This window comes from Cydia strobilella, chromosome 9 (genome assembly GCF_947568885.1).
Source record: "Cydia strobilella chromosome 9, ilCydStro3.1, whole genome shotgun sequence".
Classification (NCBI taxonomy): Eukaryota; Metazoa; Arthropoda; class Insecta; order Lepidoptera; family Tortricidae; genus Cydia; species Cydia strobilella.
In genome coordinates this window covers 6,920,408-6,935,937 of record NC_086049.1, presented here as the reverse complement: position 1 = coordinate 6,935,937, position 15,530 = coordinate 6,920,408, and the positions used below count along the sequence as shown (strand labels likewise).

General features: G+C 38.4%; 1 protein-coding gene across 3 annotated transcripts; it reads left to right on the top strand.

Moving 5' to 3' along the window:
• The first annotated feature begins 69 nt into the window (after positions 1-69).
• LOC134744143 (putative RNA-binding protein Luc7-like 1) lies at positions 70-9,403 on the top strand. 3 transcript variants are annotated; one of them, XM_063677843.1, is made up of 8 exons: positions 250-295; positions 808-902; positions 1,409-1,487; positions 3,417-3,515; positions 4,491-4,709; positions 5,961-6,173; positions 6,400-6,704; positions 7,331-9,403. In XM_063677843.1, exons 3-8 carry the CDS (start codon positions 1,455-1,457, stop codon positions 7,470-7,472), a joined length of 1,011 nt encoding a protein of 336 aa, XP_063533913.1. In that variant the 5' UTR covers positions 250-295; positions 808-902; positions 1,409-1,454; the 3' UTR covers positions 7,473-9,403. The 3 variants fall into 3 exon arrangements, with proteins under 3 accessions (XP_063533912.1, XP_063533913.1, XP_063533914.1); XM_063677844.1 differs by having other exon boundaries at positions 1,409-1,501; XM_063677842.1 differs by lacking the exon at positions 1,409-1,487 and having other exon boundaries at positions 70-295.
• The last annotated feature ends 6,127 nt before the right edge of the window (positions 9,404-15,530 follow it).

Genomic DNA, 15,530 nt, shown 5'->3' with positions numbered 1-15,530 from the left:
TGTTGCAGGGTACATCCCTATTTTTTGTTTTATCTGTGGTTAATGTGACGTCGCGTTTCGCCATCTTGTTTAACTGTTCATAATTTGGCTATTGCGAATGATTTAAAATTAAATTTATTTAGTTGTAAGCGTGAAAGACCTAACAATTTCGTTTAGAGAAGCGCCTCGTAGCTCACTAGACTTTATAGTCTAGTCCATACTTCTGAATAGCTCTTACCACAACAAGCATTCAGAATGTCTGCACACGAGCAAATGAGGGCGATGTTGGATCAATTGATGGGCACAGCTCGCAATGGTAATTATATTAATTTTAATTGTTTTTCAATCCGTAAGTCTGCTGAATCTGACTAGCACAGTAACTTTATTTATATCACTGCACCTTATAAAACGCAGTCCCCTGCCGCGTCTGTCTGTATGTATGTATGTTCGCGATAAACTCAAAAACTACTTAACAGATTTTCATGCTGTTTTCACATATCAATAAAGTGATTCTTAAGGAAGGTGTATAATTTGTTATGATTTTGTGTTACCCGTACGAAGCCGGGACGGGTCGCTAGTGTTGAATATTTCCGGTGTAATAGCATGTCAGCCACATCCAGCCGGCCTCAGGGGAGTGTTGAGACCGCCTTGAGCATTTGAATTAGGATGGTTTGTCGCACTGTATATGGTGGAGCAGTAAGTAGTTACTTTATTCACAATGCTCAAGCTTCTGCTTCCTCTTTTAAGTCCACATCGGCAAGTTTCAATCATAGTTTGCAGTTGACTGTGAATTCCACTGCATTAAGAAGGTGCTTTCATTTATTTCAGGTGAAGCTGACAGTCATGGTGTCAAGTTTTTTGATGATTCTGTGTGTAAATCATTTTTACTACAATGTTGCCCACATGAAATTCTATCTTCAACGGTAAGTTTTATAATATGCTTTTTTTGTATTCCAAGGGAAAGCTGCACATACTGAATTTCTGATATTGTCACAAGATTATCTAAGTTTTAACATTTTTTTTCCCAAGTTGAAGATAATTCAGGAATTCAGAATGTAAAAGCTGTATATGGGATTGATTGCTATTATACAGTGGGATTATTTATGCGATGTAGACACAATTTTGTGGTGTTATTATAGTTGAGTCTATCAATTTAGTCACTAGAAAACAGCTATGAGACTTATGTGGTCTCATACCTTACCATCATCAAAAAAATTGATGAGTATATTTTTATTTTAGCTGCTTTTCTATGGACTCCATTGACTGGCCAGCTTATATTATTTACTATTATGTAGTATTTGTTTTAATCATCCCAATGTGTATGCTGCCAAGTTTCATCCCTTCCTATTTCGTCTGTTGCCATGAACCTGTAGTACCCCTGGAAACATCTATTGGAGTGGCATTAACTGTGGTGAAATATGCTTTTCAGAAAATGCCCAACACTAGTCTTTATTGCTCATCACAATACTTAACAGATGAGGGATAGATTGTATGAGTTAGGCTGTTCTGTAAGTACCAAGATGTACGTATAAACATTTATAGTTAGCTGGTTGTACACTTACTGCTAAGCAGTTCTTATTTAATAAGTCTTCCAGGCTTTATATAAAATTGATTAAAAATCAACGGTTCATATGCTGCTTTGGTGAGTACAAGTAAAAAATTTTAGGAACAAATTGTAAAGCCGGGTGAGAGCAATTTGGTGATAATCTAACTACATTGGGTACGTACTGAGCTATATGACATAGCTAGAAAAAGAAAACATATGATTGCATGAAAAAACTACAAAAATTGTTATTAATAAATTTGAATTCGACAGCTAGGTTACCCTACAATACAACTATTTAATTATTTACATCATTTTCCTACATTGCTCTATTTTATGTAAATTTTCCTATGGTTTTTAAACTTTCACAGTTAAATTATAATGAAACTAATATAATTATTATCTTGATGTTACCACTCTTAAAAAATATTTATATATTCAATCAGTTTAGTCATCACATTAGGATCTAAGTTGTAATGGCTGGGTGTTTCCACTATGATTTGTAAGTACATAATATTTGTCATTTTCCGTCGGGTGTGCCAGGCGCGAGCTGATGGTGTGGATTGTATGTATTTTATTCCAACATTAACTTATGAGATGGTTTATAAAATGTGCTGGAGGGGTTTTATATGTCATTTAAATATTTGACATTCACTGCCAGTAGTTTTTGTGATAAAATAAACAATGCATTAAGAGATGCAAAATTATATAACCACCAATTTCTTAGATGGTGCTGTTGGAAGCCATAGTCTGGAATAACTGGAATATCAAATGTTAATGTATGAGGCTATATGGTGCAATTTTCTTTTGCTTCGTTAATGTTGGCTCACATTTTTTTTCTCTGTAATAAGATTCCAATTTGTCTTTGATTGAATTGCTCTTACTGGCAGTGGTTGTTTGTATTTTTTCTTTTTCATATCCAATGACAATCTTGATATGTTGTTTTATGATTTTAACCATAAAATATGTATTCACTGAGAGTAAGTCCTAAAACTTTGTTGAACAAAATAATAAGTAACCCATTTATTTCATAACAAACAATACAAATTAATGGTCAATATTTAATGCTGCATCAAACTCTTAAGAACTAAGCTCAAAAGAGATTGACAGTTTTTAACTTGCTCTATCTTACTAATTTCTCGGTGAATATGTAAATGTGGGCATCTTTTTCCAATAGTTCAAAATTATGTCTGACAATTTCATCTTAATAAATACTTAACAATTCTATTGATTCGGGGGCTAAGCCATCATGAGGGTGTGCCTCGCGCTCATTTTGCTTCCTCGAAATTTAAGTATTAGTCTTCTTGATCAATACTGCCATAGAATTAGTCACATTTGGAAAAAGATGAACCTAAATACATGGCCACTTATATGTCTACATTGTTTGACACTTTACAGAAAAATATTTTTACAATCGTAGGACACTGTAGGTGTCAACCAGTGTAATGAAATATTTTGTTTTCGTAAACATTTGAGTATGGCGTTATTCATAAACGCATTACAAGGCTGAATTAGCTATGAGAGTCGCTTAACTTCAAACGCCGCTAAATCCATCTGTCAGATGCAATTTTGGTATTAAGAAAAAGGAATAGGGTAGATATTTGCTGAGAGCGTCGAATGGATTTACCCGAGTTTGAAGTTAAGCAACACATGAGTCGTTTGTCTTTATCTGTCATTGTGACTTATGTATTTGTAAGAAAGGGATAAAACATAATTTGACTAATTCAGGCTCGTATTAGTTTTATGAATAAGGGGGCTAAACTTTAGATCTCTATATTGATTATTGTATGTGATTATAGGTAATTATTTCAAATATTCAATGTGCCCTCTATAACCGGGATAAGCATATTATTGAATTAATTAATTTACGTGGTTTGACTTGTTTCGTTTGCAGCGAATGGATCTAGGTGAGTGTCCAAAAATACATGATCTGGCACTGCGGGCGGATTATGAGTTAGCGTCAAAGACCAAAGATTATTTCTACGACATTGACGTAAGTACTAGCTTAATTTACAAAAACAAACTTAGTCTTATATTTTAATTACCATTTCTGAAATAACTAACCAAATTGATAAAATTTTCAACTAAATAATATCAATCATTTGGCTATACTAATGGTTCTGTCAAAATACGCGTAACGCGTGTAATAGTGAAGGCGGAAAGAATTAATGTTAAGGCTGAGAAAAATTATCTCGCGTACAAAATTTTGGTCCCGAATTATAAGTTGTCTATGTTTTTAGATAGCAATTTATGGCCAGAAGGTATCTCTTTTCGTCGGTTTGTAGATTTTAGACAACTTTTGTGAATAAGAGTTAACTATTAGGACATTAGGCCCAGAATAACTAATAGTACTACCGTACAGAAAATTCACTCCTTCACAAAAGTCAGATTTAGGTATAAAATTATACCTATACTCGTCGCCTGCAAGCAAAATTGAAACTTATAACCGCGCACGAACCGTGAATCTTCTTTGCGCGCCGCAGTTTCATGACCGAGCTGCGAGTGTCGGCACGGGGTTGTCACTTTACAAGTTTTGTACCTATACCTACTGATTTATTATTTTTAAGATAAATATGTAGGAATTACAAACGTTGATTCTGTATACATATTTTTTTTTATCCGGAGATAGTATGTCTGATTCTCACGGAAGTAGGTATGCCACAGAAGTACTTATTCCTTTGAAAATATGTCGGTCAATATAGTCCGGAAAAAAAAAACTGGTTTCTTGTTCTTCCGTTTATTCAGACATCCGTAAACAGAACAATATCTATAGATTTAGGTTTCGAAGGCATTATGTATTTTCAATTTTGTGCGAGTTGAGCTGAGCGGCAGCCCATTGCCATACGCCTGCCCGGGAGGCGCGCCGGCCAAATGTACCTAAACTGCGAAGTGATTTATAATTATATATGTGATATCTACTCAAGATGTTTTTCCATGATTTTCTAATCCGTTTTGTGTACTGACAAAGGCAACGGAGCACTTAGAGGCATTCATAGCAGACTGTGACCGTCGGACTAATGCCGCCAAGCAGCGCCTGGCCGAGACCCAAGAGGAGCTGTCCGCCGAAGTGACCGAGAAAGCCAACTCGGTCCATGAGCTCGCTGAGCAGATCGGCCAGAAACTGGCGAGGGCCGAGGCGCTTGGAGAGGAGGGTATGGTGGAAGAGAGTGTCAAGCTGATGGGAGAGGTGTGGCTTACTGTACTGTTATCGTAAATATTAATATGGTTTTTATACTAATTAAAATAGTAACACTTTAAAATTAACAGACTTAAATCAGACTTAAACTTGAGAGAAAGCGTTTCATTATTTATGATATGCGTAAATGAGTAACCAGGTAGTAGGTATGTTACTATCGAGTGACCTCATTGATTCGTAGTCACGTATCGTAACCACTACGACGTGATTTCGCTGTCTGACATGGAAACACTGGTAACCGTAATTTATAAAAATAATATCCTTATAATGGTATAAACTAACCCTTTTCTATAGTAGGCTTGTGCCTGCTCGGTCACTACAGAGAGCGCTCCGCTCTCGGTCAATCGGTCAAACGAACTAGTTCGGTCTTTTAGTTCCTTTAGTTCAGTTCGGTTGTTGAGAGCCGGGAATTGGATTTTTTTTCGAATGTTTAGTAACTGAATACAATTTAACTTGTACAATACGATTTGTCGATATCAAACATTAAAACACCTTAACAATACAAAAAAAAAAAACAAATATCAGATTTATGAAAAATATTTGATTTTCCATCGTATTTTACGGGCTTAGGAGTGTCACGTCGTTCATTCATCTCGTTCACATTCGTGCCAGGGACAGTGCCAACCGTTTCGTTCCATCCATTTACCGTTTCACTCAGTCAAGCGCTCTCCACTCCCACTGAACTAAAGGACCTAAAGACCGATTAAGAGCGTGCAAAAAGATTTAGTTCCTTTCGGTCCTTCACGGGATTTCATTCTTAACAGTTCTTAGTTCATGACCGACTCAAGCCTATTCTATAGTAAGATTTATCGACCAAATATATATCAATAGGATTTCAATCTTAGCATTCCCTGATTTCCCTGCATTCTGATTTAATTTTCAAATTAGATTGGACTTAAGTCATTCTTCAAATGTATCGTCAAAACTTGATTAATAATAATAATAATAAAAAGCCTTTATTTCCAAATTTCCAATTTTACATTAAAAGATTTTGCGTGTTGTTAGTAATTTTCTTATAGCTAGTAGTTAGTGTTAAGTTTGTGTATGTTATTTACTAATTTAATTTAATTTGGACCCCTCTTTGAGTGGAGGCCTCCATTCTCTCCATTTTGAAAAAACTTGATTAAGTATATGGAATTTGTTTAGATTTTCGGTAAACCTTGTGGGTTAGTGCGGCCTAGAAAAGAAGAATTATTAGAAGTAGTGTCCTATCCGTACTACTAAAATTCCTTTACATTACAGATAGACGAATTGCGTAAAAAGAAAGCAGTGGCGGAACAGGAATACCGCAACTCAATGCCGGCGTCGTCCTACCAGCAACAGAAGTTGCGCGTCTGCGAGGTGTGCTCCGCCTACCTCGGCATACACGACAACGACAGGCGGCTTGCCGACCATTTTGGAGGAAAATTGCATCTCGGATTTATCACTATTCGTGAAAAGCTTGCTGACTTGAAGGTACCTAAGTAAAAAGACAGCATGTCAGTCATTCGTACGTAAATTCATATGTATTTGTAAGTTTTTCTTCCTATCAGTTGATCGTTAAAATAAAGGCGAGCGGGTAGAACAGAAGTTTCCTATCTATTGGCGCGAAGTGTCAAAGTGAACTTTAACTTTCTCTATCAAGCCCCAAGGAGGAATACCCTCCAAACTGCCTCCAACGCACACATTTTTTTTTTTCCAGAAAAACGTAGAAAAAAGGCGCGAAGAGCGCGGTGCGTCCGAGCGGGAGCGCGGCGGGGGCGGCGGGCGGCGCCACTACGTCGGCGGCCGCGAGCTCGACCGCCGCGCGCGCCGCCACCGCGAGACCGCGCGCGACCGCCGCGACGACCGCGCCGACCGCAAGGACGCCGACCGCAAGGAAGCCGACCGCAAGGACGCCGACCGCAAGGAAGCCGACCGCAAGGACGCCGACCGAAAGGACGACAAGCGCGACCGCGGCGACCGGGACCGGGAGCGGGATAGGGGCGAGCGGGACCGAGAACGCAAGTAAGTGTGAACCTTATCAGATCATGATCATGAATAAGTGAGCTACCACGCGTGACCGCGAGGACGATAAACGCGATCGCGGCCACCACGACTGAAAGCGGGAGCGTAAGTGCTAAACTTTTCTTCTGTTCCTATGGTACCCCAAAGGTACAGAGTCTTTACGAGATCACGTCATGTCTTTCAATCCCTAGCAGCGCTCTAAATGTCACTCCAGCTGATTTTATCAGCATTCAGCTCCTTCTCAACAGAGCGCCGCCACACATGAATGCACATACAACTCGTCTCGAATTATGTTGTACCTAATCATGCTACTGCTATCATGCTATGTAGCAGTGTCCTAGGAGTGTACTAAGAGTTCTAAACCAGCGGGTACGCTTCGGAAGATGGCAAAAGGACACGGAGCGCCTTACAAATAAAACGAATAAAAAGATTTTCTGGCTTTTCTCTTCCTTCTAAAAATAAAAGAGAGTATAATTTATTTTTACCACAAGACATGCTTGAACCAGGAAACCCCTGATACTTACTGTCAATTCACGATATGTCATACAATCACGAATGGATTTCCACCGCCACCGCAATTAAATTCTTGAATTAGTTCAAGAAAATAATTCAGACTTCATATACAGGAGGAGTCGATCACGCAGCAAAAGCAAGCGGGACGGTTCCCGGGAGCGGTCGCGCGACCGCGACCGCGACCGCAACCGCGAGCGCGACTCGCGCCGCAGCCGCTCGCATCTGTCGTCGTCGCGCGACCACCGGCGGGACTAGCGCCGCGTTCCTAGGATATTAATACGGGACAATATTGACGCGCCATACGAATCTGAAACCTGAAGGTTGACCTGTTTCATTTTGAGTATTTTGACCTATGAATGTAAAGAAAACTAGTGATTTATACCAGGGGCAACTGGAGTATCATAGAAGTTACAGACGAAAAGATGCTCGACTGCCGTGCCCCCAGATTTCATCATGCTAGCTCATTTCAAATGAGCGCAGCTAGCAAGATGACTGTAACTTGTTGTATTAGCCTGGTTGCTCAGTTGTCTATGATTATTCAGGCCTGTTTTAGTTGCTTCATTACATTTGTCTAATAATAATTAATGTTAAAAATGCGTCAAAATCACATTGACAAAGAAAAAGTAGAGTAGATTTAATATATAGTGAGTTGAATGACGAAAAATATTGTAAATGATGTTTAAAGAAATTACTATTCCATTTTACGCCTTTTTTGGTGTTTATAATGGTTTACAGGCGCAAGATTGACTCATTTGTCGGAGACGGATATCAGTAGTTGTCTCAAGCGCTGCCATCAGGGAATGCAATAACCGACCATAGTTCATATAACCGGTTTCGGTTATGCCCAAAAAATAAGCGATAATTGGTTTTAATATGAACGGTTACGGTTATTTTCGACAAAAAATGATAAACAACCAAGTAATCAATAAATTACGAAAATAAAGGTACAGTATTAGGGAATGTGTCTTCGTTTTTTAATAAAACACACAACATATAGTGAAAGTGAAATGATGACCTTGGACGTGGTACAATATTCAATCAAAATATTTCATAAATAAGGCAAGTAAATTAGGTATATGTATTTCGTTTAAAGTACGCGAATGACAAAAATTATAGTCACAGGCGTCACAGCCAAAAAAAAGGCAGGATTTTGTAATCATTAGAAGGTCAGTTCATAGAATTTGTCATAAATAAATAACGTCACCGATTATTAGAGTTTCAAATAATCGTTTATGATTTTTTGTCAAAATAAGCGGTTATTATTGATTATTTCGGTTACGGTTATAACCGATTTGCATTCCCATGGTGATTATAATGAAATAATTAACAGTTTTAACGTGTACAGTTTTGTGGTCGATTAGGGTTATCTGAAACATTAACGCTGTAGCAGGTGCCTACCGCGAACATCGAAACTTATTCTTTTTTTGTACTATTCGAGGTAGCCCCACGAAGTTATTCCGGAGTGAATATTTACTACGGCTAAAGTGTGATCGAAAGAAAAGTGAAACTGGAGGATTGCATCTCGTTTTGATTACGGAATTAACGACGTCATTTGACAATAATGACGTGACAAAAAACAATATGTAATATAACTAACTTGTGTAAGTGTGACACAGTCTTCTGGTTTGATACTCTTTCGAATCGTGTTCTCTAGTCTTCTCAGACCTCAGATCACCTGTCTTGCTCGGTGATAAGGACCAATAGCAAAAAAGTAACACCGGGTAGTCCGGGTCTAAAATTATCCGTGGGTAGCCTTCAAGTATTGCCATCTAGTGCGAAAAATATCAGATAACTCATTGGTTTTAGCAGGTTCAGTTTCGTTATATCGAACTATTTCCATCTTCATTAATTTAATTTGAAGTAAAACAATTCGAAGCCAATTCTTGCGCGACTGTTTAAAAAATAGGAACATTAATGTAATTAATATTTAGGTTAGTTGTTTTGTTTTAAAGTAGAAAATATAGCAAAAATGAAATAAAGCAATAAGGACACGCACTATTTTTGTTTGATGTTTTGTTAGTATTTCATACAATACTTTTATTTGTAATAGGTTTACCAATAAGTAAGTGTAAAAGGTTTTATGTATCAGCTCACGTTTGTGTTAAAATCGGATCGGGAGTAGGTAGCAACTTGTACAAAGATTACTGCTCTGCACTCGTTGATTTAATAAATCTTTACCTATTAAATTGTGTTTAATTTATTAGTAGTAGTAGTAGTAGTAGTAGTAAATCACTTTATTGTACAAAACAAAAATTGATAACATGAAATTCATATAAATTTAGGTACAAAGGCGAGCTTATCCCTATAAGGGATTTCTTCCAGCTAACCTTAGAGTAAATGAGTGGAAAATTCGAATTAGATAGATAGACAAACTTACAGAACGTACAATAATATTTGAAAAGGAAAACTACAATATTAACGTCTACGAATAACTAAAATACATCAATTGCATTATGCAATAAAATAAATATGTACTAGCATACATTAAATATATAGTACTAAATAAATATTAAATAAATATATATATATATATATATATATATATGTATAATATATAAATAATATATATATATTAGCACTCAACCAAATCACAGTTCGTGGGAAAGCCAAAGCTTTTTCAGATTAACTTTGAGTGATGCTACAGACCGGGACCGTTTGAGCGACAGGGGCAACTCGTTCCACAACTTCACCGCGCGCACTGTGAATGAATTTGCGTACGTTCGAGACTTATTCGAAGGGATAGCAAGCGTAAGATTAGCACTAGAACGTAAGCGGTGATCACTTCCTTCAGCCAGATAGTTAAATCTCTCGGTTAGGTAAGATGGGGAACAGGGGTTGAAGAGTGTTGAAAAGCAACGACAGAACATGCACATCCCTGCGCTGGCGGATCGGTAACCACCCGAGCTGCTTACGAAAATTAGAAATGTGGTCGTATTTACGGAGGCCATACACATACCTGATACAGACATTTTGTAAGCGCTCAAGTTTATTCAGCAATTCCTCATTACGATCCAAGAACGCAATGTCACCATAGTCTAGTAGAGGGAGCAAGAGAGAGCGGGCAAGAGTCAGTTTGGTACGAAGAGGGAGGAAATTCTGAAGTCGTCGAAGAGAGTGTAGGGAACCAAACATTTTTTTACTCACCTCAGCCACGTGGGGTTCCCAGGAAAGCGTCTGGTCCATGATGACACCCAAATTTCGGACAGTAGAGGAAAAGGGGATTTTAGTCCCATCAAAAAAAATGTCAGGTATCACCATGTCTGAGAGCTTAGCTACATAGTAAGGGCCACCAATGACAATTGCCTGCGACTTCTGGGCATTAATCTTCAAACCGAATTTGCACGCCCAATCCCGTATGGACTCTAAATCAGAATTGATTTGAGTAATCATTGAAGCAAGATCATCTATATTAGCCGCTGCATAAATCTGTAGGTCGTCCGCGTAAAGATGGTATGATGACGTAAGTGCTTTCGTGATACCATTAATGAAAATAGAAAAAAGAAGTGGCGAAAGTACTCCTCCTTGCGGGACGCCAGCGGAAAGCTCACACCAGTCGGACAGCTTGTCGTCGACTCTGACACGCTGGCGTCTGCCAGTAAGGTAGCTACGAAACCAGGATAGAGTGGTTTGGGATATGTTAAGACTGCTGAGTGTGCCCAGAAGGATGTCAAAGTCCACTGTGTTAAAGGCACTACTGAAGTCGAGAAGAACAAGGACAGTTAGCATTTTGCACTCTATATTAAACCGGATGTCGTCGGTGACTTTAACTAAAGCGGTGACTGTGCTGTGCCCGGGGCGGAATCCAGATTGGAATGAGTTAAATAACAAATTTCTATTAAGATAGGATAGGAGACGGCGATTAACATAATGTTCAATAATTTTTGATACTACAGGAAGAATGGAAATAGGACGATATTGGGAGAAAGAAGCAGGAATGGAGGTTTTCGGTAGAGGGGTGACATGGGCACACTTCCAGGAAGCCGGAAACGTGCCCGTGGATAGGGAAAAATTTATAATGTTGGAAATGATAGGAGAGATGAAATCCGCCGCGAGCATGAGCATATCTACACTGAGGTTATCGTCACCGACGGCTTTCGACTTGATAGTTTTGAGGATTGCTTGTGTCTCTTGTGCAGAAATACAGCCGAGCTCAAAAAATTCTAAATTGGAGTTAGATGTAGTAGTCGCAAGAAGCGATAAGGTGGAACTTTTAACTGACGGATCAAGTGTTACCGGCGAAATACTGAAAAATTGATTAATACCGTTTACATCGAGAAAACTAGAGCAACTTGATTGGGATTTGCCCAAGCCAAGGGATTTTAAAAACTTCCATAACTTCGCAGGGGGACAGTCTTTAATTGAGCTGTGAATGTATCGACGCTTTGACTCCCTACAGACTTTGTTGCAGCGGTTACGCAGTGACAGATACTTCTGGCGATTATCATCAGAGGGATTCAATCGAAATTTTACGCGGGCTCGATCTCGCTTGGCCATCAGTAGTTTAATATCCGGCGTAAGCCAAGGCGCAGGAAAGTGTTTAACGCGCATAGGTTTCAACGGCGCATATTTGTCAAAAGTCGCAAGCAACATATCATTAAAAGCCCTCACCCTCATGTCTATATCTGCAAGACGATCTAACCCTTGCCAATCTGCACTAGATAAGTCAGCATAAAAGGCTTGCAAATCCAAGTCCCGCAGGTTTCGCCGCATTATAATTTTGTGCTTTCGTTTTGGAGGACGGATTTTAAAAGCAGCGTATATTAAATCATGGTTGGAGAAGCCAGCAGCATTAAACTGACCATGAAAGGAAACTAAGTTTAGTTTATTACATCCATGTTTGATTTTATGGTGAGAACTGAATCGTACGGTCAGTTCTAATTATTGGGCATGATATATATGAAATCACCACTTCACTTAATACCTAAGGTGGACAGTTAGGAAAAAAATACATTTTGTTGCAGGCATCTGTTACGTATGGTCTCAGAAATAGCTATGTGCTCTGCAAATTATCGACACTAGCCCTTATTATTATACCAATAAAGTATATAATTTATATATCGTAGTGTGACTACTTAAAAAACACAAATCAAAAATATTTAATAAAATTATTTGATTTGTTTCCAAAGTTGTGTTCAGTCAATTTCGGCTACGACCGCTTATCTACTACTGCAAGCTTAACACATGTCTGTTCGTAGTTGCTTTCCTCTACAAAGCGGGAAAACGCTAGGCCGCGTGTAGCGCTACGAAAACGTTGGCAGTTAATGCGGTAATTGACCATCGCTAGACCTTATGTCGCTGCAATAAGGTTTACGAATCGTCAGTTGATATTATGTACCTATATGTCTGGCTTTATGGATGCCGATTCATGGGTGGTTAGGCATCTATTCTACTTACCTAAAACCCTGATGCATGAAGTATCATACTCATATTGCTAAAAACAACCAAATTCACATAAATTAAGAATTTATATCGTCATAAGTCATAACAAGTCATCAAGGGAACTTGGTTAGCACTTGTCTTGTTTCAGTATATCAATATTGATGTTGATACTTTATGCATCTAAGGGTTAACCTTCTGGACGCCAACGACGGATATATCGGAACCGCAGGTCCAACGCCAAAGACGGATTAATGCGTCACAGACCACAGAGCAACGTAGACCTACGTGCATGTCGGTGACGTGGCGTTCGAGTGACAGCTTTTATGTTTGACGCGGCGTCGAAAAGGTTAAAATTGTATAAATTGGTGATAAATAAAAAATGGTGAGTAGGTGGATAAAATTTATTCAAATTCGCATTTCATGCTATTCATGTTATTTTATTCTAGATTTTTATCATACTATTTTTAAAAGTTCTTTATATTGCACATTAATGTGCAACTACAAACAAAATAATAAGCACCAAAAATGCAACTGTACTATGATTGTGAAAGATCACTGAGAAATGTTTACATTTGCAACATCACGTTTATGCCAGACAATATATATGGTTGACCGATTGTCGTTTGGGAACTATATAATATAACATATTTTGCTCGTTGTATAATACTATACCTACTAGCTTTTGCCCGCGACTTCGTCTGCTCCAATCCAAACTGCTTTTTATCGATTCCCCATACAAACTTCCACCCCCCTTTTCACCTCCTTAAATGATGACTTCTGGGATAAAAACTACCCTATGTCCTTCCCCGGGTCTCTAACTATCTCTATACCAAATTTCAACTAAATCGGTTCAGCGGTTTAAGCGTGAAGAGGTAAGAGACAGGCACATTTATAATATTTACAGGGTCGTAGCGTAGCACTCGTACCTACCTAATACGCTCGTGTTGCGTCGGATATAAGCGTGATCGAGCAAGATACAAGCAGTACAGGGCGACGTTTGATTTCAAAAAGCTTTTTGATCGCGTAGATAAGCGACGTGCTGCTAAGTAAGCTGTGTATCATTGACTTTTTGCCTAAGCTGCTTCAGTTTTTCGCCAGTTATCTGCGCGACAGACAGCAGTATGTACAGCACGGATGCTTTGTATAATTGTATCCGAACCATACCACACACGTTCGGGAGTCAGCCAGGGTTCGATTTTGGGTCCGTATCTCTTCGGGATTATGGCAAATGACTTGGCCTCAGTACCTAAGTATGCAAGATGCCTACTTTATGCTGACGACTTGAAGCTTATTTATGGAGCACAGCATTTATCGGACTGCGTATCTTTACAAGACGACTTAGATCGAGTTCATCTATGGAGGAGGAGGAGGAGGACGCCAATGACGTATATATCGGCACCGCAGGTCCAACGCTAAAGACCGATTAATCGGTCATAAACCACAGAGCAACATAGACCTACGGACCTACGTGCATGTGCATAAAGTTCAATTTCAGTTTTGACGCTTCAGTGACGTGGCGTCTAGATGACAGCTTTTGTGTTTGACGCGGCGTCGAAAAGGTTAAATGTATAAGTTATGGAAGGTAGAGGTAAGGAAATGAATCTTCATGTATCAAAAAGTGACCGTAAAAAACAGTAACTAGGCGGCGCCACCATACACCGAAATACTATCAAAAACAACCTACGTAATTTGGTCGGGTTATTTGTTGCCTTATATGGTTCATGTTATACTCATGTCCCAGAGCCTAACTAGCGCCGCCGGAGAGATTAGGAACTATTATTTAAAGCTGAAAGCGGTCACTTTTGCAACAATTATGCCATAAGAGATTGGCATCCTTTCTATACCATCCATAGTATAAGTTACACATATAGTTGCTCAAACCAAATTGTCATTAAATAAGAACCAAAAAAACCATACTCATGCTTTTCTTTTGGGTGCTAGAGTAAGACAAAAATAGTATGATGTTTGAATTGAGACAGTCCTTTGACAAACTATATTATATTGATTACATAATTGTATGTATACACTTTTATATGAAATTACACAGTGAATTGGTTTTAACTGTCATACTGTGAATTTATTGAATAAAATGATAGACTTGGACACATACCTATACCTATAGGTGCGTTCTCAACTTCTCATACGTAAATTATTCGAGATAAGTAGAACTCGTATTCAGTCCTAAAATACGAGAAAACACGTAGAAACCATAAAACTATTTCATAAAAAAACCTGACAAGTGCGAGTCGGACTCGCCCACCGAGGGTTCCGTACTTTTTAGTATTTGTTGTAGCGGCAACAGAAATACATCATCTGTGAAAATTTCAACTGTCTAGCTATCACGGTTCATGAGATACAGCCTGGTGACAGACAGACGGACAGCGGAGTCTTAGTATATAATAGGGTCCCGTTTTTACCCTTTGGATACGGAACCCTAAAAAATACCGTCGTGCCAGAAAACTGCCACTACACGAATTGAGTCTTTATATAAATTTAAAAGGTGGACTAAGGGAGTTTGGCAAGAGTTTGTTGACCCTTTTCCAGGTCGCACCTAGAAAATTTTCCCAACAAATCCAAATATAGTAAACCGAGTCGAATCGAATCAGAACAAAAAATCTATTGATATTTATTATTTAAAATATTTCTTATGACTGCGTAAGGTGCAATTTTAGTGTGGTCATATGAAAATGAAATGAAAAATGATTTATTGGTTACACAACAGGTTTTAACTAGAATCTAAACAAGAACCTTCTTTTAAGTAAACAGATACTTGTGCCAGAAGGATTCGCTCATATCAATGCAATATTTGAAATTATTAACAGATTTTTCACCTCAGCAGCTCGAACAAGCCTACTTTCGTCACTCCAGGAAATGAAACAATGTAACTTTTTAATTTAGTGAAGGCCATGAACTTCATACTTTTATTAAAAAAAA

What these genes read in the sequence shown, in the direction of transcription:
- LOC134744143 (XM_063677842.1), top strand. Translation starts at nt 235, where the DNA reads ATGTCTGCACACGAGCAAATGAGGGCGATGTTGGATCAATTGATGGGC. An exon ending in ATTATTTCTACGACATTGAC is followed by an intron (nt 3,516 to 4,490) that starts GTAAGTACTAGC and finishes GTACTGACAAAG; the next exon opens with GCAACGGAGCACTTAGAGGC. An exon ending in AAAAGCTTGCTGACTTGAAG is followed by an intron (nt 6,174 to 6,399) that starts GTACCTAAGTAA and finishes TTTTTTTTCCAG; the next exon opens with AAAAACGTAGAAAAAAGGCG.